Source organism: Neopsephotus bourkii, unplaced genomic scaffold (assembly GCF_033783945.1).
Source record: "Neopsephotus bourkii isolate Nb327-2 ecotype Australia unplaced genomic scaffold, CSIRO-AGI_Nbou_v1 NB_659, whole genome shotgun sequence".
NCBI lineage: Eukaryota > Metazoa > Chordata > Aves > Psittaciformes > Psittacidae > Neopsephotus > Neopsephotus bourkii.
In genome coordinates this window covers 1,198,045-1,219,367 of record NW_026901158.1, presented here as the reverse complement: position 1 = coordinate 1,219,367, position 21,323 = coordinate 1,198,045, and the positions used below count along the sequence as shown (strand labels likewise).

At 56.8% G+C, this 21,323-nt stretch overlaps 1 protein-coding gene across 2 annotated transcripts in view; it reads right to left on the bottom strand.

Moving 5' to 3' along the window:
• Positions 1-671: 671 nt before the first annotated feature.
• NOTCH1 (notch receptor 1) overlaps positions 672-21,323 on the bottom strand; it is a 42,117-nt gene continuing 21,465 nt past the window's right edge. The window contains exons 5-34 of one of the 2 annotated variants that reach the window (XM_061352404.1): positions 20,281-20,403; positions 19,905-20,138; positions 19,604-19,759; positions 19,327-19,512; positions 18,780-18,893; positions 18,120-18,233; positions 16,905-17,138; positions 16,534-16,644; positions 15,607-15,799; positions 15,142-15,287; positions 14,744-14,857; positions 13,760-13,879; positions 13,487-13,639; positions 12,909-13,137; positions 12,567-12,768; positions 12,289-12,442; positions 11,870-12,054; positions 11,587-11,719; positions 11,044-11,301; positions 10,829-10,941; positions 9,720-10,291; positions 8,376-8,804; positions 7,442-7,590; positions 6,612-6,831; positions 6,174-6,264; positions 5,763-5,928; positions 4,766-5,061; positions 4,339-4,486; positions 4,131-4,228; positions 672-3,450 (exon numbers count right to left, since the gene is read on the bottom strand). In XM_061352404.1, coding sequence (XP_061208388.1) covers positions 1,975-3,450; positions 4,131-4,228; positions 4,339-4,486; positions 4,766-5,061; positions 5,763-5,928; positions 6,174-6,264; positions 6,612-6,831; positions 7,442-7,590; positions 8,376-8,804; positions 9,720-10,291; positions 10,829-10,941; positions 11,044-11,301; positions 11,587-11,719; positions 11,870-12,054; positions 12,289-12,442; positions 12,567-12,768; positions 12,909-13,137; positions 13,487-13,639; positions 13,760-13,879; positions 14,744-14,857; positions 15,142-15,287; positions 15,607-15,799; positions 16,534-16,644; positions 16,905-17,138; positions 18,120-18,233; positions 18,780-18,893; positions 19,327-19,512; positions 19,604-19,759; positions 19,905-20,138; positions 20,281-20,403 — 6,917 coding nt within the window. In that variant the 3' untranslated portion in view covers positions 672-1,974. The remainder of the gene's footprint in view (positions 3,451-4,130; positions 4,229-4,338; positions 4,487-4,765; positions 5,062-5,762; positions 5,929-6,173; positions 6,265-6,611; positions 6,832-7,441; positions 7,591-8,375; positions 8,805-9,719; positions 10,292-10,828; positions 10,942-11,043; positions 11,302-11,586; positions 11,720-11,869; positions 12,055-12,288; positions 12,443-12,566; positions 12,769-12,908; positions 13,138-13,486; positions 13,640-13,759; positions 13,880-14,743; positions 14,858-15,141; positions 15,288-15,606; positions 15,800-16,533; positions 16,645-16,904; positions 17,139-18,119; positions 18,234-18,779; positions 18,894-19,326; positions 19,513-19,603; positions 19,760-19,904; positions 20,139-20,280; positions 20,404-21,323) is intronic. The other variant, XM_061352405.1, reaches the window with a different exon arrangement.

The window sequence follows — 21,323 nt, the reverse complement described above, 5'->3', positions numbered from 1 at the left end:
TCTGACATTGATGGGAGTTCTGCACAAGTCAAGGAGAGTTTCATTGTCCAGAACTGAGCTTTAACCCAGGGAACAAGCAGTAGGGGAGGTGCAGCCCTGCAGTCGTGGGTATCGAGCCCAGATTTCAACCAGTCCAGAACAAAACCACCAAGTTCCAGTTTTAGTAAAATCTAGATGCCCAGAAGCATCATTTATTGCAAATCAGTTAACCAAAAAAAATACATCATTTTTGCAAACTACAACTTTGCATGTAGATAACTTTATTACAGAAGATATCTTTTCTTAAACTACACTCTAGTTTATAAAACATAGGAAGGTTCAACACCACGGGATGTTTGTATCACTCATATTAGGCATGTCACAATAACAATGGTCTGAAATGTTCACTAAGATGAGTGCTCAGCAAGGCGCTGTGCCTTGAGAAATATCCATTTTATTTGGTGTTCTAAAGAGGAACGAGGGAAAGGAACCCTTTCCTTAGGTTTTCTTGATTCACTGCTCTCTATTTGCCTGTCCCATACACATATCTAGTCTTAGGGTGTCTGCTTGCCTTTGCACCCGAGTGAGTGATATTCCAACACCTCTCTAAAGGCGATATATTTAGGATATATTTAAGACTCGTTCATTTAGATTTTTGAAACAAAATCCACCTTTTCTTAAAAAAAAAAGAAAAAACAAAACCAAAATGTATTTACAAACATTAAATCTGCCACAGGCTTATACTATATTTTACATGATACACAGGAAGAGTGCACACCAATATAAAAGAGATGCATCACTCCAGACTAACAAGAACAAAAGGTCAACGTTTCACGGCACAGGCTCGGCTGTGCTCTCCTTCGCCCTCCTGTTGAACCAGGCCAGCATCCCACCAACACCAGCAGCGCTCCCCTCCGGGCCCCCAGCGATGGCACTGCCAGGGCGGCCGGGCTCGGGCAGCACCGGCGCTGGCAGGGCTGCGATGCTGTGTAACCTCACTCAGGCTGTCTGCACCGACAGACAAACCTTCCTTAAAACAGGCAGGCCATCCTTAAAATAAGGACGGGCTTTACAAGTTCATAATGGCATTTATGTCTTAAACAGTTACTCGAATGCAAACACAAGAACTAAACAACAGTAAAGATACTCAAAGTGAAATTAAGCCTCCTTTGTGTATGAACTCCACGGTTATGGGCTTGCTCTCCTAAAGGTTTGGCAAATACTCTTCTGTTTTGGTGGGGGACAGTATTTGTGTTCTGTGGTTCCTTGGGGTGTTTTAGCTTCGAACCTGTTCTGACAGGTCTATAATCCCGATTTACCTTTGTTAGCTCATAAAAATCATTTAAATATATATATTTTTATATATATATAAAAACAAGAGAGAACAAAAATTTCTATTATCAAGGCAAATGTACAACTATATAATACTGAAATTTAAACAAAGGTTTGTGACTGGTACCATAAAATGTCCTCTCATATAACAGCAAAGGAAGCATTTTAAAGTACATTTCAGAAATCCCTCCATACTTAGTTTTTCCCCCCTAAGGAGCGGTGGTTTTAGCTAATTTTTCCTTCCCCTTTTTCACCTCTGTCTGAATTGGAAAACAATAAATTAATGGCATTTCAGAATCCCAAATCGCTGCTGATAGCTTTACATAGACATTTCCTCTGAAACCAAACACAAGGAACCCCCGAAACAAAAGAGAACATCCTATAAAACCCTAATCGTTCGATCCCTTGAAACACAACTGGTGTCCCACATTGAGTTCTTAACAATAGAACATATAAATAAAAAGGCAGTGTTTTCATGTCAAATAAAAAGTACATAAATAAATACTAAAAAAAAAAGGAATTAATTTGTCTTTTTGCTTTTTTTTTTATAAAAACATATTTAAAAAAGGATCCTTTGATAAAAGCATCCAGTGTCCTTTAAAAAAAGGGCTCCCTCGAGCTTCGACCTCCCCCTGCGCGCCAGCGTCTCTGCATCACCGCCTTTCACTTGAAGGCTTCGGGGATGTGTCCCATCTGTGACTGCATACTCGTGGGAGGGCTGGAGATGCCCTCGGACCAGTCGGACACGTTGGAGTGAGGAGACGAGCTGGACCACTGGTCCGGAGACTCCGGAGACGGCGTTAGGAAAGGGTGGTCGGGCACCTGGAGCTGGTGGCTGGGGGTGTTGTCCAAGGGGGAGGAATAACTGTGCTGGGAAGGTGGGGTTAGGAACTGCGTGGTGGTCATGGGCTGGGCGAGGGAGGACGGCAGAGACGTGGGCAGCATCTGGGACTCCTGCGGCAGGATGGTGTGCACCGCCATGGCGCTGCTGCTCACCGGCTGCATGTCGGGCTGGCTCAGCTCCGTACCAAGGAAATTCTGGCCCATGTGGCCGCTCGCATTGGAGCTGGGGTTGTGGTGCTGCTGCGGCGCCGGCTGCGGCGCTGGCTGCGGTGCCGGCTGCTGCTGCGCCTGCTGCTGCGGCTGCAGGTTTTGCTGCTGGAGCTGTTGCTGCTGCATCTGCTGGAGCTGCTGGCTCTGCATCAGGTGGGGCTGGGAAGCCAGGCGGGTGCTGGGCATGGCCTGGTAGCTCATCATCTGCGACAAGCTTGTGGTGGGCAAGCCGTTGTGCAGGGAGGTCATCATGCCGTGCTGCAGGTTCTGCGTCTGCTGGTGCGCCCCGGCTTGCATGTTGCCTCGCATGGGGTTGTACTGGTTCTGGACCATGCCGTTCTGCAGCCGGGTGAGCCAGTCACACTGCCCGTTCAGCCCGGATGCCCCGCCAACAGAGAAGCTCATCGAGGCACTGCTCATCACGGTGCTGGGGCTGGAGACCGGGAGGTGGGAGAGGCGCGGCGGCACCGCATCAAAGCCCATCCTGCTGGAGCTTCCCATGGCCATATCCTGCTTCCCCGCCATGTTGAGGTGATTGATGCTCATGTGGGCATCAGGCATGCCTGGCAGATGGTTCAGAGGCATGGAAGGGGACTGCTGAAACGGGGAGGTCATCAGCGGAGGAGAGGCGACATCCGACAGGTACCCATGGGGCGACTCCAGGGAGTCCACTGGAGACAACACACTGGCGTTGTCCAGCAGGCACCCTTTGCCATCTTGCGACTTTTTCCTGCGGGCTTTGAGGTCTTTGGCATCCTTGCCATTGCAGCTCAGGCCCTTGGTACTTGGCTTCCTGGCCTTCTTGCCCTGCACGGCAGGCTTCAGGTTGCTGATGTAGCTGTTGGGGGAGCAGAGCGGTGGGGACAGTGTGGGTGCTCCCAAAGGGCCGTTGTGCAGCGGTGGGCTCCGCACCAGGTTGTACTCATCCAGCAGCCTCACGATGTCGTGGTGCATGCGCTCCTGCGCGATGTCCCGCGGGAGCCGGTCCATGTGGTCCGTGATGTCCCGGTTGGCAAAATGGTCCAGCAGGACCTTGGCGGTTTCGTAGCTCCCTTCTCTGGCTGCGAGGAACAGGGGGGTCTCCTCCTGGAAACCCAGCAAAGATGGTTAGGTGGAAGTTCACAGGTTCTACTGGCTAACACTGTGCTGAGCTCCGCACCCAACACCACGTGGCTGGGGGGCAGAGATGGTCACTGCCACCTCTCCTCCAGTGAGGTTCTGCTGCTGCTTTTTCCTACCCTGCTGAGCCATGTCCTTATACTGATATACAGATATAATATGTATGCATATGTATATATATATATATACAGCTATAATATATACAAATATAATGACCCAAAATATGCAAGGACATAGCCACAAGAACACTGTTATACTGCTCACCAAGCACTGCATGGCCCCTCAACATTCCCTGTAGGACCAAATCCCCCATGCTGCTTTGATGGTGCTGAGGTGCTGGCACAGGGTGCCCAGAGAAGCTGTGGCTGCCCCATCCCTGGCAGTGCTCAAGGCCAGGTTGGACACAGGGGCTTGGAGCAAGCTGCTCCAGTGGAAGGGGTCCCTGCCTGTGGGAGGGGTTGGAGCTGGAGGAGCTCTAAGTTCCTTCCATCCCAAACCATTCCACGATCTATGATCCAATAGCTTCATTCACATCAGAACAATCAAATCAGTCTCAGTGACAGTGTTGTATTTTAGGAAAAGGTTACCATTTAACAGACTTCCCCAATGGTTCTTTCCTTGCCTATGTCAGCCCAGGAGACCCCTACCTTATTGTTCTGCATATCCTTATTGGCACCATTCTTCAGGAGGACTACTGCAGCTTCCACATTATTCACAGCAGCTGCCCAGTGCAGTGCTGACTTGCCTACAGAGGAAGACCACGAAATACAACACTCACTAGTGAATAGTAAGAGTAACAGCAAGCAGTTCTTTCCTCCGGCCTCTGAGGAAGCCTGCTTTAGATGCCCGCAGTACCTAGATCATCCACAGCATTGACATCTGCATGGCAGTTGATGAGATCATCCAGCATGCCCTCCACAGCCAAGCGAGCGGCCAGGATCAGAGGAGTGGTCCCGTCATGCATTCGGGCATCGAGATCTGTTGCCCTGTTCCTTATCAGGATCTGCCACAAGAGCCAGAATCACAAGTGTTAACAGGGACAGAGTCAGGACCTGCAACACCCCTTCCATGGGGCTGATCCCTCCAGTGGCCACGCACAGTCTGGGGGTGCCCATCTACGGGGTTGTTGCTTTGCTGTGCCCTGCCCTGAGACCAAAGGGACTCCAGTTCTCAAGACTTTCACCCCGCCCCTTGCTGCAGACCCGGTGATGCGCTCAGCGTGTGACGGACTCAGTGCGCACCAGCGCTATGAACCCCGAGAAGAGGTGGAAGCATCGATTACCTGGAAGACTCCCTGGGCATCGGCAGAGACGGCGGCGTGCAGGGGGGTCCTGCCCATGTTATCCTGGATGTTGGCATCGGCGCTGGCTTCCAGCAGGCGCTTGGCAGCGTCCGAGCGGGAGTACCGGGCAGCCAGGTGAAGCGCCGTCTCGCCGGTGCGGTCAGTCTGGTTGTGCAGGCTGGCGCCTTGGTAAATGAAGTCCGAGATGACGGCGGGAGCATCGTCCTCCTCTTCGCTATTGCCCGTCTCCAGCCCTCCTCCGCTGCACGAGGCAATCATGAGCGGGGTGAAGCCATCTGAAAAGCACAGGGGAGCTCGGTCAATAAAGGCTTTTTACCCCAGCAGCAAGATGCTCTGTCTGCAGTAGATGCTTATTCTCAGGGGTGCATCAAGACGAGTTCCTGACTGGTTCTAAACATCAAACATGAATATCCTCCGTCTGATACAGATCTGAAATTCCTTAGTGGTAACTCACTGCTCGCTGCTTTTCCTATTTCATCTGTTACAGCTTGCCCACTCCAACATGTAAGGTGCAATTTATATGGAAGATGGCTCAAAGCAAACACAAGTATGGTACAGCACAGCCTTAGATATTTTCACTATTTCAGAGCACAGTTTCACAGGTGTGGAGAAGACCAAATGTTTGTAATAACATAAAAGCCTATGAGCTACTGACATAGTTAAAAACCTAAAAGGAAGATTGTGAAACGTGCAGTTTGGTGGGAGGAGAGGAATCTAGGAGTGGCAGAGAGGTAAACTGGATGATTTAATAGGCACTTCTGTATTCTCAGTGATTAAACAAGAGATCTCATGGAAAGTGAAATGTGACAAGGTCCATCACTAAATCACACACAACAGCAGCCATGCAATGTAGGACTGTCAGCAACTCAGTCCTAGTGATAGAAGTCGGGCTGTCTGGGACTGCTCATCAGCAATAGGTAAGAAAGGATTTCAGCTTCACTGACGAGCAGCACAGAAGGGAAAGGAGTCACCTTACCAGGACCTCTGACGTTGACGTCCATGCAGTCCGCATCGATTTCCCCCTGCGGTGGAGTAGGTGCCATGGAGGAGATGCGCAGGTCCGCAGCATCCAGGTGCTGCTGGGTCCACTGCCTGTGATCCGTCTGGTCGTCCGTGTCGGGCAGCATCGCCTGCTCCTCGAACTGAGGAATGACAGCGGGAAGTGAGCACAGAGCAGAGCACACGAGGAGGGGGAAGCTCTGTGAGTCCCAAAGGTGTTTGTCACACACAGGTTGCGAAGGAGCCTGCAGCACCCACACACACACACACACCGGGGCCCTGAGAGTCCCTCTGCTCTGCTGCTTTCCACAGCACCCTGCTCCTTCCGTGGCAAAACCCAGACAGTGACTACTTGCAGCACAGAAAGGGGATGTGGCAGTGAGCTTACCCTGAACTTCTTGGTGTCCAGGGTCTCCTCATCACCCCACTCATTTTGGTTGTCATCCATCAGCGTGCCATCTGAAGCATTTTTGAGGGGCCTTTAAAAAGGAAAGCATACAAAAAATGAGCTTCTCTGCAGGCAGCACTCTGGGATGGGCTCTGTTCATCGGCATGCACAAGCTGAGAAGAATCAAGAAGGGAATTTCCAGGAAGTTTCCCTCCTGCAGTATTTTACCGAGCGCAATTGGACCACGGAGCATTTAAAAACCTCCTCCAGGTGGGAACACTCTTTTCCCCATGCAGAACTTTCAGAAACCTGATTTTTCTCCTCCCCACCACACCAATTTGATGCCCTAAAGGACAAAACTCCCCGGGGCTCTTTCAGTAGAGCCCCGAGCAGCCCCGCTGCACTGTGTTTTAATGGGTTAGCAAGCAAATTACTCACTTCAGTCCAACAGAATCCTCCCCAAGTGGTTCCCGTCGCTTCTTCTTGCTCGACTCTGTCACTTTGAAGCCTTCAGGGAACCAGAGCTGCCCATGCTCCCTGCGCCGCTTACGGGACACCAGCACTCCCACCCCGATGAAAGCAAGCAAGACCAGCACAGCCACCGCCACCACGTACATAGGATACAGCTGGGAGTTCTTCGTGGGCTCGGCTGTTTCACCTACAAAACAGTGGGGCACAAAGAGATGCTGAGACATTAAGCTGCATAGCAAACCAGTGACCGAGTGGAAATGAAGGGAAAATTAGTTAATAGAGGTACCTAAGTCTGATCTCAATCAGCCCCCCCCCCAAAATAAGGTCATTTTATACGCTATTAATCAGAATTGCAAACCATCGGCAAATTCTCGGCTGCGCAAGGCAGGCTGCACCAGGAGACAGCTTCACTTTTTTCTCCTTTAAGGAAAAGGATTAGTGAACTTCAAATCATTGCGCTCGCATTGAGCTGTTAAGACAAAAGGATTTAGGGGGGATTTTCGAGATACAAACTTCAACTCCTTGCATGTCACTGATTGATCGGAGCTGGTTGGGATTGCTTTGCTTTTTTTTTTATAACTTTTATAGTGATAATGATTTTGAAATAAACCTGGAACGAGCAAAAAAAAAATTAACTGGTTTTGCAATTTTTTGCAGAACAGACTTAAAGAAAAAGACCCCAAAACAACAAGGTGGTTAAACCCAGGTCAAACGCAGGCAGCGGACAGGTAACCGAACACGGGTAAGGCAGGGCAGTTTGGGCTGGCTCTCCTCCCCAGCCGACCAGACATGCTTACTTTTAACAGCTTCTATTTTGTAGGGTATGTTCAGGTTGCCAAGGGAGGCCAAGGCCCCCAGGAATGCCGCCACGTCCGTGGCACTCTGGAAGCACTGGGAAGATGACTGGATGCATTGGCGGTTATCGATTTCCAGGTAGACGATGGATCTGCATGAGGAGAGTCAATGAGAGACACGCAGCTCTGTGCAGACAGTGAGCCCTGTCTCCTCTCTTTAACCCACCATCAGTGGGAAGTAGAAGGTGGGAACCCATCTCCTTGCTTCCCTGTGGCTCGAGCCCTGCAGCTCCCCACACACTCAGTCTATTGGATTTGCCTCAATGAGTGCTATGAAATCAAACTCCTTATCTACAGGAGTGGAAGGATTCTCTGCTTCACAACATTTTAGAAGTAGCCAGACACTACAGCAGCTTAAAAAATGCTGTTTGGGAGCCTTCAGATCTTTCCACATCAGTTTCGCTGCTCTAACTCCTTTGCTTTCAGTGGCTTTTGATTGAGCCCACGGAGAGGGAGAAGGTTAGATCTATATGTTCATACCAAAGATCTGCAAACACAGGTTGCAGTAATTGAGCTTTACAACAAAGCTCTAGAAAGCATTTCCCAAGGAGAAACTGAGGCTTAACTTAATGACTTCCTGAAGTCAGACAGGCGGTCAGGCCAACCTCTGCTTCCAGGTCCCACCCAGCCCAGCCCCGGCTCCCAACAATACACAGGGCTGCTTCAATCGTGAGAGTCGGCGCAGCATTGTATCAGGGATTCCTGAGCCATCGCTCGATTTTCCCACATGAGAGCAAAATCCGGTTTCTATTCACACAGAAAGCAACATCTAAATACAATTATCTGACCTACATCCTTCCCTTTATAGCGTGTTACTATTATCAACACAGAAAACAAATGGTGCTCGGTGAAAAAGGAACCCACTGGTCCCCCTTACCCTCTGATGTCCATCTGATCGAGCTCTCTCTTCTGCCTTCTGCCAGCCCTGGAGTACAGGCTGCTCTTTACTTTGTTGATAACAGCACTAGACATATCTGACCAGTCCTCTGTTGACCTCTTGATGTAATGCTTTTTCAGCTCCTCCTCATTGCCATAGTATGGGAAGATCATATACTCCCCATTGGGGTTCTTCTTGAAGACCACGTTGGTGTGCAGGACGCGGCTCAGCTCCCGCAGGAAGTTGAAGGAGTTGTTCTTCAGGTTCTCAGGAGTGATGAGGACCACCACCACCAGCGTGCCATCAGCGAGCTTCTCTGGCATGTTGTTTGCACAGTCCAGACCATCCCATTCGCACTCAAAGTTATTGCAGCCCTGGTCACAGTGACCATCTGAGAAGTGATCTTTGCAGTACTGATCATACAGAGGGCTGGGTGGGAGACAAAGAAAGGCAGAAGAGTGAATTAGACCAAGCACTGCACATATCGCCCATCTGCTGAGAAAATAAGAGGTGGTCCACAAGGACCTCTCTTGTGTGTAAATATTCTTCCTCCTGATACACTAAGCCAGTTTTCACTGAGGGCAACTGCTCCCTGCAGCACTGTGAGGTGTTCAGCTCTGCAGGTGATAGACAGCAGATGTTAAAGTTTCAGTTTAGATGCCAGAAAAAGGGACAAATGGCTGTGACTCACAGAAGACATGGGGACACACAATAGTTGTTCAGAGCAGAGCTGGTCCAGGAATCTGGGATTAAGTTCCTGCTGTTGCCAAAGACAATGTTTGGCGAATGCCTGGATGTTAACATCATCATGGTTTCTGGCTGCTCTTCCATCTGGGGTCTCCCTACACTGAAACTCACTGCGCTACTACTGTGAGCTGAAGAACTCACATCTATGGCGTGATACAGGCAAGGACAGGGAAGCCATCTGGAATGAGCTAAACCCAGAGAGCTTCCAAGTATATAAACTCAGTAAGACCACAGGGGAGTGTGGTTGCTTGAGTTGCAACCCCACAGGCAGCAGAACAGAGCACAGAGAGTGAACAAGTCTGCACTTAGGAGATGACAGAACACTGGAACAGGCTACCCAGGGAGGTTGTGGTGTCTCCTTCTCTGGAGACATTCAAAACCCACCTGGACACGTTCCTGTGTAACCTTATCTAGGTGATCCTGCTCCGGCAGGGGGATTGGACTAGCTGATCTTTTGAGGTCCCTTCCAATCTCTAACATACTGTGATACTGTGACCATCAGGTCCTTTCCAACCCTATTCTGTGTGACCAGAAAATACCCGCAGACAACCAGCGGAGATGGCTTTAAACAGGAGGATTGAGGAGCACGTCACTTACTTGCACTGCCCTTCGTATTTCTGGCAGTCAAATCCATCGTACAGGCAGCCAGCGTTGTTGCACTGGGAGTCACACTTGCCATCGTTGAAGTACTTCCAGCACTGCAGGGACTGGGAGCAGTTCTTCCAGGGGTCATTGAAGTTGAGGGAGCAGTCGCCCCCATCCCAGCCACAGGCATGGTTGTTGCATTTCCCATCGCAGATCTTGTTGCCGGCGTACCCCGCGCACACGGCGATCTCACACTTCTCCTCGATTTTGGGGGGGATGATGTCCTGCCCGATCCCGCCTTGGAAATCGAAGTCGAGGATGTGGCAGTTGAGGCCGTTGAAGTTGGCGGGGCAATTGCAGCGGTAGAAGGGGGAGGCATCGCTGAAGAACTCGCAGGTGCCACCGTTGTAGCAGGGGTTGGAGGTGCAGGGGCTGCTGGCCGGGTACTGGCACTCGGGGCCGGTGAAGGACGGCGCACACATGCACTTGGAGCTCTTGTGGATGGAGATGCAGGTGCCGCCGTTCAGGCAGTGCAGGTTCCCGCACGTGCGGGAGTCGTTCTCACAGGTGGCACCCACGAATCCCTGGGGAGGGGAGAGCAAGGAGGGAGTCGGGGTCACTGCTGCTGTCCTACGAGCAGCCCAACACGTGTGTGTTCTGGGAAACTCGGCATGAGCCCGGTGAGTCAGGGCATGGCTCTGGCTTGCCCTCTGAAACTAGTGATGGGCAAGAATAATCTAGAAAGTAAGCCCTGCTAGAGCATCCCCTTCAACACAAAGGGAGCAATTCTCCACAGCTGCCTGCTCCACCTTTATATGGTACAAATAACTTTAAACCAGGCAAGACTGCTCTGCAGAGCATCCTACCTGCAGGGCTGAGCCACCTCCTCCTCCCTGACCCTAACCCAGTCTCCTTGCAAGTGAGGAGGGTATGCACATAGGGATACAGCTCCCTCCACTGAACACCACAGCAAAGCATCCTCCTCTCCATGCTCACCCCAGCCTGTCCCCACTGGGGAAGCCTCAAGAGCTGAACTGGATCCTTAACACCCCCTCTGTGCCAGGGGCTGACTTGCGAGTGAAACATCCCATGCTGGGAGCTGCAGAGGAGTGGGTACCTACCGGGGGGCACTTGCAGATGAAGCCACGGCCGGTGTTGCTGGCAACCGCACACGTTCCACCATTCCTGCAGGGTTTGCCTTTACACCCATCCACCACGGTGTCGCAGCGACGGCCTGCGAGGGAGAGCAGGGTGAGAGGAGCAGAGGAAGGCGCGTGGGGTGCTTGGGGTGGCTGCGACCTGGGTGCTGGGCACGGGGTTGGGATGTGGTGCTCACCTGCGTAACCAGGCCGGCACTCGCATTTGTAGTCATTGACCCGCTGCACGCAGTTCTGGGTGCCGCGGGCGTCGCAGGGGTTGGACAGGCACTCGTTGACGTCTCCCTCGCAGCGCTCCCCTACAAAGCCAGGGGGGCAGATGCAGCTGTAGCCACCTACCCGATCCGTGCACTTGCCATTGTTAAAGCACTTGGGCCCCAGGGTGACGGGATCAAAGAAAGGGCTGCAGTCATCCACATTGATCTCACAGTGCACCCCTAGAGAAACGGGGGAACAACCCACACAGCTCATCAAACAGTGTCGGGGTGCCCGGTGGTCCCTTATGTGAACCCTCCCTGCGAAGGGGCTGATCCTGACCACGTCAATGGCAGGAGGAACCGCCCAGCCCTTGCCCAAGCTTGCATGGCCTTGATGGCTAAGCCTGCAGCAAGCACAAACCCCTTCCACGGCGTTCGCTTCTGCGAGCCCGAGCAGCTAATGAGCAGATACTGAGGATATCTGCACTCAACCCGCTAATGCCCCAGCCTGGGGAGTTAATTTACCTTGAGTTCCTCTGGGGCAGGAGCATTTGTAGGTATTGATGAGATCGATGCAGGTTCCTCCATTCTGGCACGGGTGGGACAAGCACTCATTGATCTCCTCCGAGCAGTTAACTCCATGATAACCGGCCACGCACTACAAGGAGGGAGGAAGGGAGCTATTAGAGAGGTTCCCTCGATCCCCACGTGGCCGCAGGAGCACAGCCTCTAAGGGGGCACCAAACCCCTTGTGCAGCCCAACAGCATCTCCCTGTGGGTCTCTGCCCGCCGTGGCACTGGCACCCACCTCGCAGGAGTAGCCTCCCAGGTAGTCCGTGCAGGTGGCTCCGTTCTGGCACGGGTTGGGGGAGCACTCATCGACCTGCTCCTCGCAGTAGCTGCCGGTGTAGCCGGCCTGGCAGCGGCAGAAGTGAGTGTTGCCGGTGTCCACGCAGAGCCCCGAGTTCCTGCAGAGATGCGCTACGTCGATGCCTGCAGGGAGAGCAGAGACGTGGGGACCTCAGTGACAGCCACGCACCACGGGGCCATGTCCCGAGCACTGCGCATCCCACCAGGGACTGCAGCCTCGGGGGTGCACGTTACAGCAACCCTTGAGATCACTTCAGTTGTGCAAAGATCCCCACCAAGGGAACCGAGCCTGTTCCTGCTCAGAGCCCAGCATGGGGGCACCCAAGGACCCCAGCCCTGGCCCTGGGAGGGACTTACCTTGCTGCTTGGCAGCCACCTCGCAGGACACGCTGGGGACGTCGCAGTAGAGCCCTGTCCACCCGCTGTTGCACTCGCAGCGGTACAGGTTGTTGGTCTGCCAGCACTTGCCTCCGTTTTTGCAGGGAGAGGAATCGCACCAACGCACCAGATTCTGGGGGGAGCAGAGCAAGAGATGGGGCTCAGGACCCAGCAGGGCTCCTGCAGGAGTGGAGCCTGCAGTGACCCCCCCCAGCCAGCACGCATGGATGGACACCAGCATCAGCCCAAGGCTCTACCTGGCAGTTGAGGCCGGTGTATCCCTGGGGACAAGTGCACTTGTACGTCCCGTAGCTGTCCTGGCACGTGCCCCCGTTCAGGCAGGGCTTGGAGTCACACTCGTTGATGTCATGCTCGCAGTAGCTGCCCGTGAAGCCGGGCAGGCACACGCAGGTGAAGGTGTTGATGCCATCCACGCAGGTCCCGCCATTGAAGCAGGAGCTGGGAACACACACACCACATCCCAGTGAGTCACCGCTGGTCCTGCTCCACACCAAAGCCCCACGCACCGGCCCACGGCTATGGGGCAGCGCAGGGACCCTGCCAAAGGCAGTGCCCGGCAGGGGCTGCCCCGGCTGTACCTCTCGGTGCAGTCAGGGGTGTTGTTCTCGCAGTGGATGCCGCTGAAGCCGGAGGGACACGTGCAGGTGTAGCTGTTGACGCAGTCGGTGCAGTTGGCGCCATTCTTGCAGGGGTTGCTGGCGCACTCGTTGATGTCCTCCTCGCACTTGGGCCCACGGAATCCAGCCAGGCACTCGCAGAAGAACGTGCCGATGCCATCGGAGCAGGAGCCGCCGTTGCGGCACGGGTCTGGGGAGGAGGGACATGAACGTGGAAGTGAAACGGGTCCTGGGAGCTGCCCCACAGTGCTGTCCCCACACACATCCCTGGCCCTGTGGAGGGATGGGACAGAGCCCATGGACCAGCCCCATGGAGGGCAGCGAGCACATGGGACACACTTGCTCACTGCCTGAACATCCCTCTTCCCCCCAGCCTCCTTCCTGCCAGCTCCCATCTGGCCCTGGACTGATGGAGCTCAATGGGACGTGCTTGAGGTGGCCCTAAAGCCCCACCAGTGCTTGCAGCACGGGCAGGGCTCACCCCAGGACGGACACTGGGGCCAGGCTGAGCGTGGTCCATGACCAGCCCCTGCTCTTACTGGACTTGCAGTCGTCGATGTCCGTGTCGCAGTTGCGGCCGGTGAAGCCGGTCCTGCAGGCGCAGCGGTAGCTCCCGTTGGTGTTCTGGCACGTGGCCCCGTTGCGGCAGGGGCTCTTCACGCACTCGTTGATGTCGATCTCGCAGGTCTGACCTGTGGGGCACAGCGGGACAGGGAGCATGAGGGCTGGAGGAGCCGCTGAAAACCCCAGGATGGTGATGGTGCTGTCCCGGGCACTGCTGGCACCAGCCAACAAAGAGGCCGTGCCCCTACCTTGCCAGCCAGGGGGGCAGCTGCAGGAGAAGCTCTTGTAGTCCTCCGACTCCTGGCACTCGCCGCCGTTCTTGCAGGGGCTGCCAGCGCAGGGGGCCAGCACATCCTCGCAGGTGGCTCCTGCATGGGCACAAGCACCCCATGAGACCCCCTCCAAGACCCCACCACCCCTGGGCCCTGCCTGGGGCAGGCTCTGGAGCATCCCAGCTGGGGCCTTCTCCTCCATCCCCAGTCCCCCATGACACCAGCCCCCCCCACGAAACCTTTAGCCCTGGCAATCTGGGCTGCATTACAGCGCTGCACGCTTCCTTTGGCAGGGAAGTGCTGCTCGGGTGTCTTTCCCCCCTTTGCGCTCCCCCCCATCCCTCTCAGCTGCTTTTCCTGTTTACATCCAGCCAAGGGACACGTTCCCTCCGAATCCTTATCTTCCCTGTCAGCCAGTATCTCCCCAACTGGCCTTTGCTATTTTCCAGAGCCTTCCCCCATCCCTGTCCCCCCAGGGGTTTCTATGGCCACTGCCGAGGGCAGGAAACAGCTCACGGCTTCCTGCAATTGTGCTCCGGCTGCCGCTGTGCGCGAGCGGAAGCGAGAGGCCGGCAAACAGGAATTGGCTCAGCAGAATCCCCCGGCCCCTCGGCCCCTGCTCGCCTCTTCCAGCCTGAGCATCACGGCACAGAATGGGGCCAGCAGCAGCACGGGCCCCCCGGGGCAGTGCGGTGTGAGTGGGGCAACCCCCCAGTGCCACTGCAGCTGAAGCACTGGTGCCCTCCAGGAGGAGGAGAGGAAGAGGATGAGGAGGGAGGAAGCTCCGGCTGGCTGCTTCCCAGCGCTCCTCCAGATTCCCTCCAGCTGCAGCGTGGCACAGGCAGATGGAGCCGCAGCCATGGGCAGCCCCATTGCACATGCACAAGGGACTGGTTCGCTGCCGCACACCAAGCAGCAGCCCCGCAGTGAGGACCTGGGGCACAGGGAGCTCCCCCTCACCTGTGTAGGGCAGGAGGCAGTTGCAGGTGTAGCCGGCGACGTCGTCGATGCACGTGCCCTGGTTCAGGCAGGGGTTGGAGGCACATTCGTTGATATTGGTCTGGCAGTTGGGTCCTGTGTTAAGGAACATAGACAGAAGCGGCTGCGATGGAGGTGTGCTGCTGGGAGAGGGCTGAGGGTACAGTGGGGCCATGGTGACCATGGCAACAGCCCACCCATCACCCTGGAAGAGCCTGCTGCTCCCTGGGCACCCAAACCCTGCTGAAGGTCCCCATGCACTGCCACATCTCCCAACCAGACCTGAGGTCTCCACCGTGCTCCAGCCCATCCCACAGCATGGGGACAGCCACCCACAGCTCCAGCCCAGGCCTCAGCAGTGCCCCTGGCTGCACCCTTACCGCTGAAGCCCTCCCTGCATGTGCAGATGTAGCCGCTGGTCATGTCCTTGCAGGTGCCTCCGTTCATGCAGGGGTTGGATTCGCACTCGTTGTTGTTGATGTCGCAGTTTGTCCCGCTCCAGCCTGGGTCACAGTCACACCTGTAGCTTTGGGGGGAAATTGGGGCATAAACCACAGGATCTGCTCGGGCCTGGCCTGGCCACAGCAGCCAGCATCCACCCAGCAATCCTGGCTCCTCACTGTGCGCCTGCAGGGGAGCATCCCTCAGCACTAGAGCAGAGCATCCCTCAGCACTAGAGCAGAGCATCCCTCAGCACTAGAGCAGAGCATCACTCAGCACTAGAGCAGAGCATCCCTCAGCACTAGAGCAGAGCATCCCTCAGCACTAGAGCAGAGCACGGCCGCACACCCTGCCCTGCCCCTGGCTTTGCTGGTGGCTCTTTGGTCCCCATCCCTCCAGCCTACCCATTCAGCCCATCGTGGCATTTCCCATGGATACAGGGGTTGCTGTTGCACTCATTCACTTCAGACAGGCACTTGGGGTCGTGGAAGCCCTCGGGGCAGAGGCAGGTGAAGCCATTGATGCCGTCCTTGCATGTGCCCCCATTGTGGCAGGGGTTGCTGGAACACTCGTCGATGTTGATGTTGCACATGCGCCCTGGGAAAGGGGGTGTGAGGAAGCGTTACCCACAGGATGCATGGCCCGGTGGGCACACAGTGCATCCTGGGGGTATCCACGGGGCAGTGCCCTTCCAGCCACCCGGAATGGCTGCTGGAGGCTCCGATCTCCAGGCACACGTGTGCTGGCTGCATAGGAGCGGGCTGCCCTGCAGGCAGGGTGACTTCACAGCCCTGCGCTGCCCGCCTGGCTCCATTAATGGGACTGGGAAGAGGCTGTGCCCTGGGCTCCTTTGGTCCAGGAGGGAATAATGAAGGGAGCTGGTTTCAGCCTGTAACCCTACCTGGCACGGCCGACAAAGCCCGGCTTTATTGTGGCTCCCGGCGGGCAGGAGCAGAAGGGGCCGTGGAGCAGGGAGAGGCGGGGGCTGCTCCCATCAAAGCCCTCCGCCATTCCCATCAAACAAACCAGTCGGACAAGGCGGCAACCTGATACCCATGGGAGTGGGCGCAGCGGGACTCGGATTCCCGGCACCAGACACCCCTTTGATTGCGGCCAGAGCCAGGGTCACCCTCCTGGGCAAGCAGGAGCACTGGAGGGTGCAAAACCTCCCTGTGGGAAGCGGGATGGCAGCATCAACCCTCCCCAGTGCACCTCGCCCCTGACGCATGCGGCATCCCGGCACTGCCATGGGCACAGGGGACATCCCAAGGCTCCCCTGGATCTGCACTCTGTCCCTGGGGTGCCGTGGTGGCTGCATTGCCTGCCCTTACCTGTGTACCCCAGCTCGCAGGTGCACTCGTAGCCGTTGATCTTGTCGATGCACTTGCCGTAGTCGCAGGGGTTGCTGGCGCAGTCATCCAGGTTGATCTCGCAGTTGGGTCCTGGGGAGGACAGTGGTGCCATTAGGGGCTCCCCAGACCCACCGATGAGGCAAAACGAAGCCCACCAGCACCGATGGGTGCCACCACTCCATGGCAAAGCCCCTCTACCATAGGCAGCTCCCAGATGGGGAGCTGGGCACCAAACTGGGAGAACTCACCCTCACCGAGGATGCCCCAGAACCAACCTACCCGGGGATGGGGCAGGGATGCTGCACTGGCACAGCCGACCCACATGGAGCCCCGGGGGTCCCTCTGCTCACCCGTGGTCCCTTTGAGGCAGAGGCAGTTGTAGGCATTGTTCCTGTCCTGGCAGGTGCCCCCGTTCTTGCAGGGCTGGCTCTGGCACTCGTTGATGTTGATGTCGCAGCGGTGGCCCGTGTAGCCGGGCTGGCACAGGCAGGTGAAAGAGGCGATGCCGTCCTTGCAGGTCCCGTAGTGGCACGGGTCGGGGTTGCACTCATCAATGTCGATCTCACAGTGAGCACCCGAGAAACCTGCCACCAGCGGGAGGGATGAGGGATGAGGATGGGAGATACAGGGTGAGGATGTGGGATATGGGGTGAGGATGGGAGATGCAGGGTCAGGATAGGGGAGGATGGGGGATGCAGGACACCCCTTCCCACCCTGGCCACGTATGAGGCTGTACCGGGGTGGTCTGACCTGCCCACCTGCCCCACCACAAGCCCTGGGACCCCCAGCGCAGGGCGCAGGCAGGGGAGCAGGGGCAGCAGCGCTGCTCAGAGCCGGCTCAGGGGCTTTGTCCCGGGGTGCACAATGACCTGCATTAAACCCCCTTGGCTCACGAGCGGGGCCCCGCGCTCGCCCGCAGCTCGTCCCGGAGTGCACGGGGGGGCCGGCCGCAGGCACCCCCAATAATAACCCCCCCGGCAGATCCTATTCTCCCGGCCGGCTCCCTCCCCGCCGGGTTTGGGGGTGGAGAGGCGAGGACAAAGTAGAGCTTTGACTAGACCCCGCCAAGCCCACATAGCAGCTTTTCATCGGGGCTTGGCATTAGCAAGACACTAATTAGAGGCCATTCAGCTGGAAGATTTCTGGCGGGAGCTGCTCCACAAAAGAGCCACTGTTTGCCACCAGGGCTCAAGTCATCATTCTGTGCAAGCGCTCCTTGGGTTTCGGCCGGCCAGCCCCCGCAGCCCTGCACCTTGCGGCCCCATAGAGGCAGCTTTATTCCTTCCTTCCTGCCTTCCCCCTCGCCGCCGCCCGCCGCCGAGGTGGGAGCACGGTGGGACGGCTGCTGCAGGGCCACACCTTGGGCTCCCTACACCCGGCACCACTCGCTCTGCCAACCCCTGGAGCCACATCAGATGGGACCATCCCACTGTGAGGGCCTCTGGGGGCATCCCCACGGAGGTGGGCGCTTGTTGCTATAATGGGGTTTTATAGCACACGATGGGGCTTGCTCCTGATGAGCAGTGGGACCCCCAGAGCCCCCCCAGGACATGGGGACCCCTCACCTTCAGTGCATTCGCAGCTGTAGGTGTTGGGGCCATCCACGCACTTGGCGCCGTTCTTGCAGGGGGTGCTGGCGCACTCGTCGATGTCGAACTGGCAGAGGTGCCCGTTGAAGCCTGGTGTGGAAGCAGAAGTCACGTCCCCGCACAGCGCCCGCACCCACCGGCCTCCCCCCGCCGCCGGGCCCCCCGCATCCCGGCCAGGGCGCCGGGTTTCCATGGGGATGGCTGCTGGGGGCCCTGAATGTGGGGCTGCGACCCGCCATTGAGAGCATCTTATTTACATCTCTAGAGCAGCGAAGTCTCTGAACTTCAAAACCTCCTTTCACAGATTAACCGTCTCCCCATTCTCCGCTCCACCCCGTGACTTTGACACCGCATTCAAAGCGGCTGGTGCGGCCCCCCCGGCCCCCCGCCCTCCTTCCCAAAGAGGGGCCTTTTCAAGTGCAAAGCCGTGGGGTTTAATCCTCCTGGCCCTCTCCCATGGGCTGGACCTGGAGCAGCATCGCCTGCACACACATCCCAACAGGGGAAGCACCAAGAGGTGCTGAGCCCCTTCTGCCCATCTCATGGGGCTCTGAAGTTGAAGGAGCCCATTTTTGGGAGCTGGGACACATCCCGGCTCTGTTTCACAGTGACAGCAGTGGGATGGATGCCGCGTACCAGTGGGGCACTCGCAGTGGAACTCATTGATCTTGTCGAGGCAGTTGCCGTTGTGCAGGCAGGGGCTGCTGGCACACTCGTCTGTGTTGATCTCACAGTAAACGCCCTCGTAACCTGTGGAGAGACCAGGAGCACCGCTGGGACCATGCACGGGCCCGGCACAGTGCACGGGATGGGCAGGTTACACCAGGGTGCATTTGGTTCCTCATCTCTACAAAGATGTGCTACAGGTGGTGGGATGAGCTGCACAGCCTGCGTCATGGCTCTCCATCCAGGGTCTCCCTGCTCTTGGCTTGATGCAAGCCAGCGAGGCCAGAAGAGGAGGAGATCAGAGCAGGGCGGATGGTGCCCAGCTCCCACCTCCTGTCCCCACACTGCTGTGGGAGACCCCACAGTCTTTACCAGGCTTCTTTTTGGTGCTGTTCCCAGACACCCACCTCCTTTGGCTCCTCACCCAAACCAACACCGAGCTGAAGCTCAGGGTACCCAGAGCCCTCCTGCCACCCACACCAGCCCTGGGCCAGGGGTCCATGGGCTGTGCACCCACCGGGCATGCAGATGCACTGGAACTCCCCGATCTGGTCCAGGCAGGTGGCATCGTTCTGGCAGGGGTTGGAGAGGCACTCGTTGACATCGATCTCACAGCGAGGGCCCGAGTAGCCCTGCAGGCACTGGCACTGGAAGGACCCCTGGGTGTTGATGCATTTCCCTGCGTGCTCACAAGGGTTGGCTCCTGCAACACACGAGTGTGGCTCAGAGGACACACTCCCGGTGGCACCAGTGCCTTCCCCATCCGCAATCTCTGCCTCCCACCCGGTGCTCACCCAGCGAGCACTCGTCCACGTCCTGGTTGCAGGCCGGGCCCATGTACCCCGAAGGACACGTGCAGATGGCTTTGCCATTGACGGGGTTGGTGTCGCAGTTGGAGCCCTCGTTGCAGGGGTTGCTGATGCAGGCGTCATCGAGGTGGCACAGCAAACCTGGGCAGCGAAAGGCTCGTCAAGGGGATGGGCGCAGAAGTCACCAGGCACCGAGACCTCAGGTAGGAGCCAGGGGACCCGTGGGGAGCTGCCACCCTGCACGTGAGCAGGGGACAGGACAGGACAGGACAGGAGGTGGCCTCACCCGTGCGGCCGTGCGGGCACTCGCAGTAGAAGGAGGCGACGCGGTCGTGGCACGTGGCCCCGTGGAAGCAGGCGGCCATGGCGCAGTCGTCGATGTTCTCGCTGCAGTCCTCGCCCGTCCACCCATTGACGCACACGCAGTTGTAGCCGCCGTGGTTGTTGTGGCAGGTGCCCCCGTTCTGGCAGGCGTTGGGCATCAGCTGGCACTCGTCCACGTCCTCGGTGCAGTACTGACCTGCAGGGGACAGGGCACCGGCGTCAGGCTCCCGCAGGCTCTGGGAGCATCGCTGTGAAGGGGACGGGTCCCCCAGTACCCCTGGCACAGGATCCATCCCCAGCCCAGCCCATGCCACCCTCAGTGCTGGTGGCACCATTACCTGTCCATTCAGGCGGGCACTGGCAGTTGTAGGTGTTGACCCCATCCACGCAGGTACCCCCATTCTTGCAGTTGTTGCCTGGACAGTCATTGATGTTCTCCTCACAGTTCTGGCCTGTGAACCCTGTGCAGAGAACACATCTGCCATGATGCCAACCAACCAACTGCCCACTGCCCCCGCTCCCTGGTACCCCGTGCTGATGGCAGGCTGCTGAGCGAGCACCAGGCACTCCCAGCTCAGCTTCGAAGCCACCCGCTGGCTTTCACCCCCAGCCCCATCCTGCCTCTGCCGGGGCTCGGTTCTGCCGCACCGGTTTCCCTGCCAGGGCACCATCACCAGAGCCTGGCAGACAGCGATGGCTTCCCTGGGCAGAGCAGAGCAGAGCAGACAGGGCTCCCCTGCCAGAGCCCCCTGCTCGCTCTGAGCACTGGAGGATCCAGCTCCGCAGCAACAGGGATGAGCCGGGGCTGCTCCCACACAGGCTTGTGGTACCGCTGCTTTTAATTCCACATGTGAGGAGCCTCAGCTGCCCCGGGGGATTCACTGCCATGAGCTCCGTGAGCTCAGGTTTATGTCATCGCCTCCACCCGATGGAAACCACCCCGATCCCAACGGTATCTGCAGCAGAAATGGCACAGCCAGGCCCTTCACAGGGCATCTACTGAGGCACCCTGTCCCCCTCCAACCACACTTGGGGTGAGAGCTTCACTTACTGCAAGACCCCCAGCGCCCCCAGCCATCATCCTGCCCTGGGTCGCCATGCAGTGCCAGCCCATGGTGGTCCCCGTGGTGCTGGCGTCCATCTGCAGCTCCCCCGAACTCCCTGAGCTGTTCTGCAGGTCCAGACCTGGCTACTTGCTAAGCCACCCATGGGAAAGGACTGGTGCCCTGGCTCATCCTCTGTGGGACCCCAGACCCTGGCCAAGCGGGGCTTTCCCCCTCACTCTCTCCAAAGAGCTGTTTTCCACTCCCTCTGCTCCATCACAGGAGGAGCAGAAGCTCCTCGTGCTGCTGCTCCTATTTACGATGGCTGGTAGGAATCC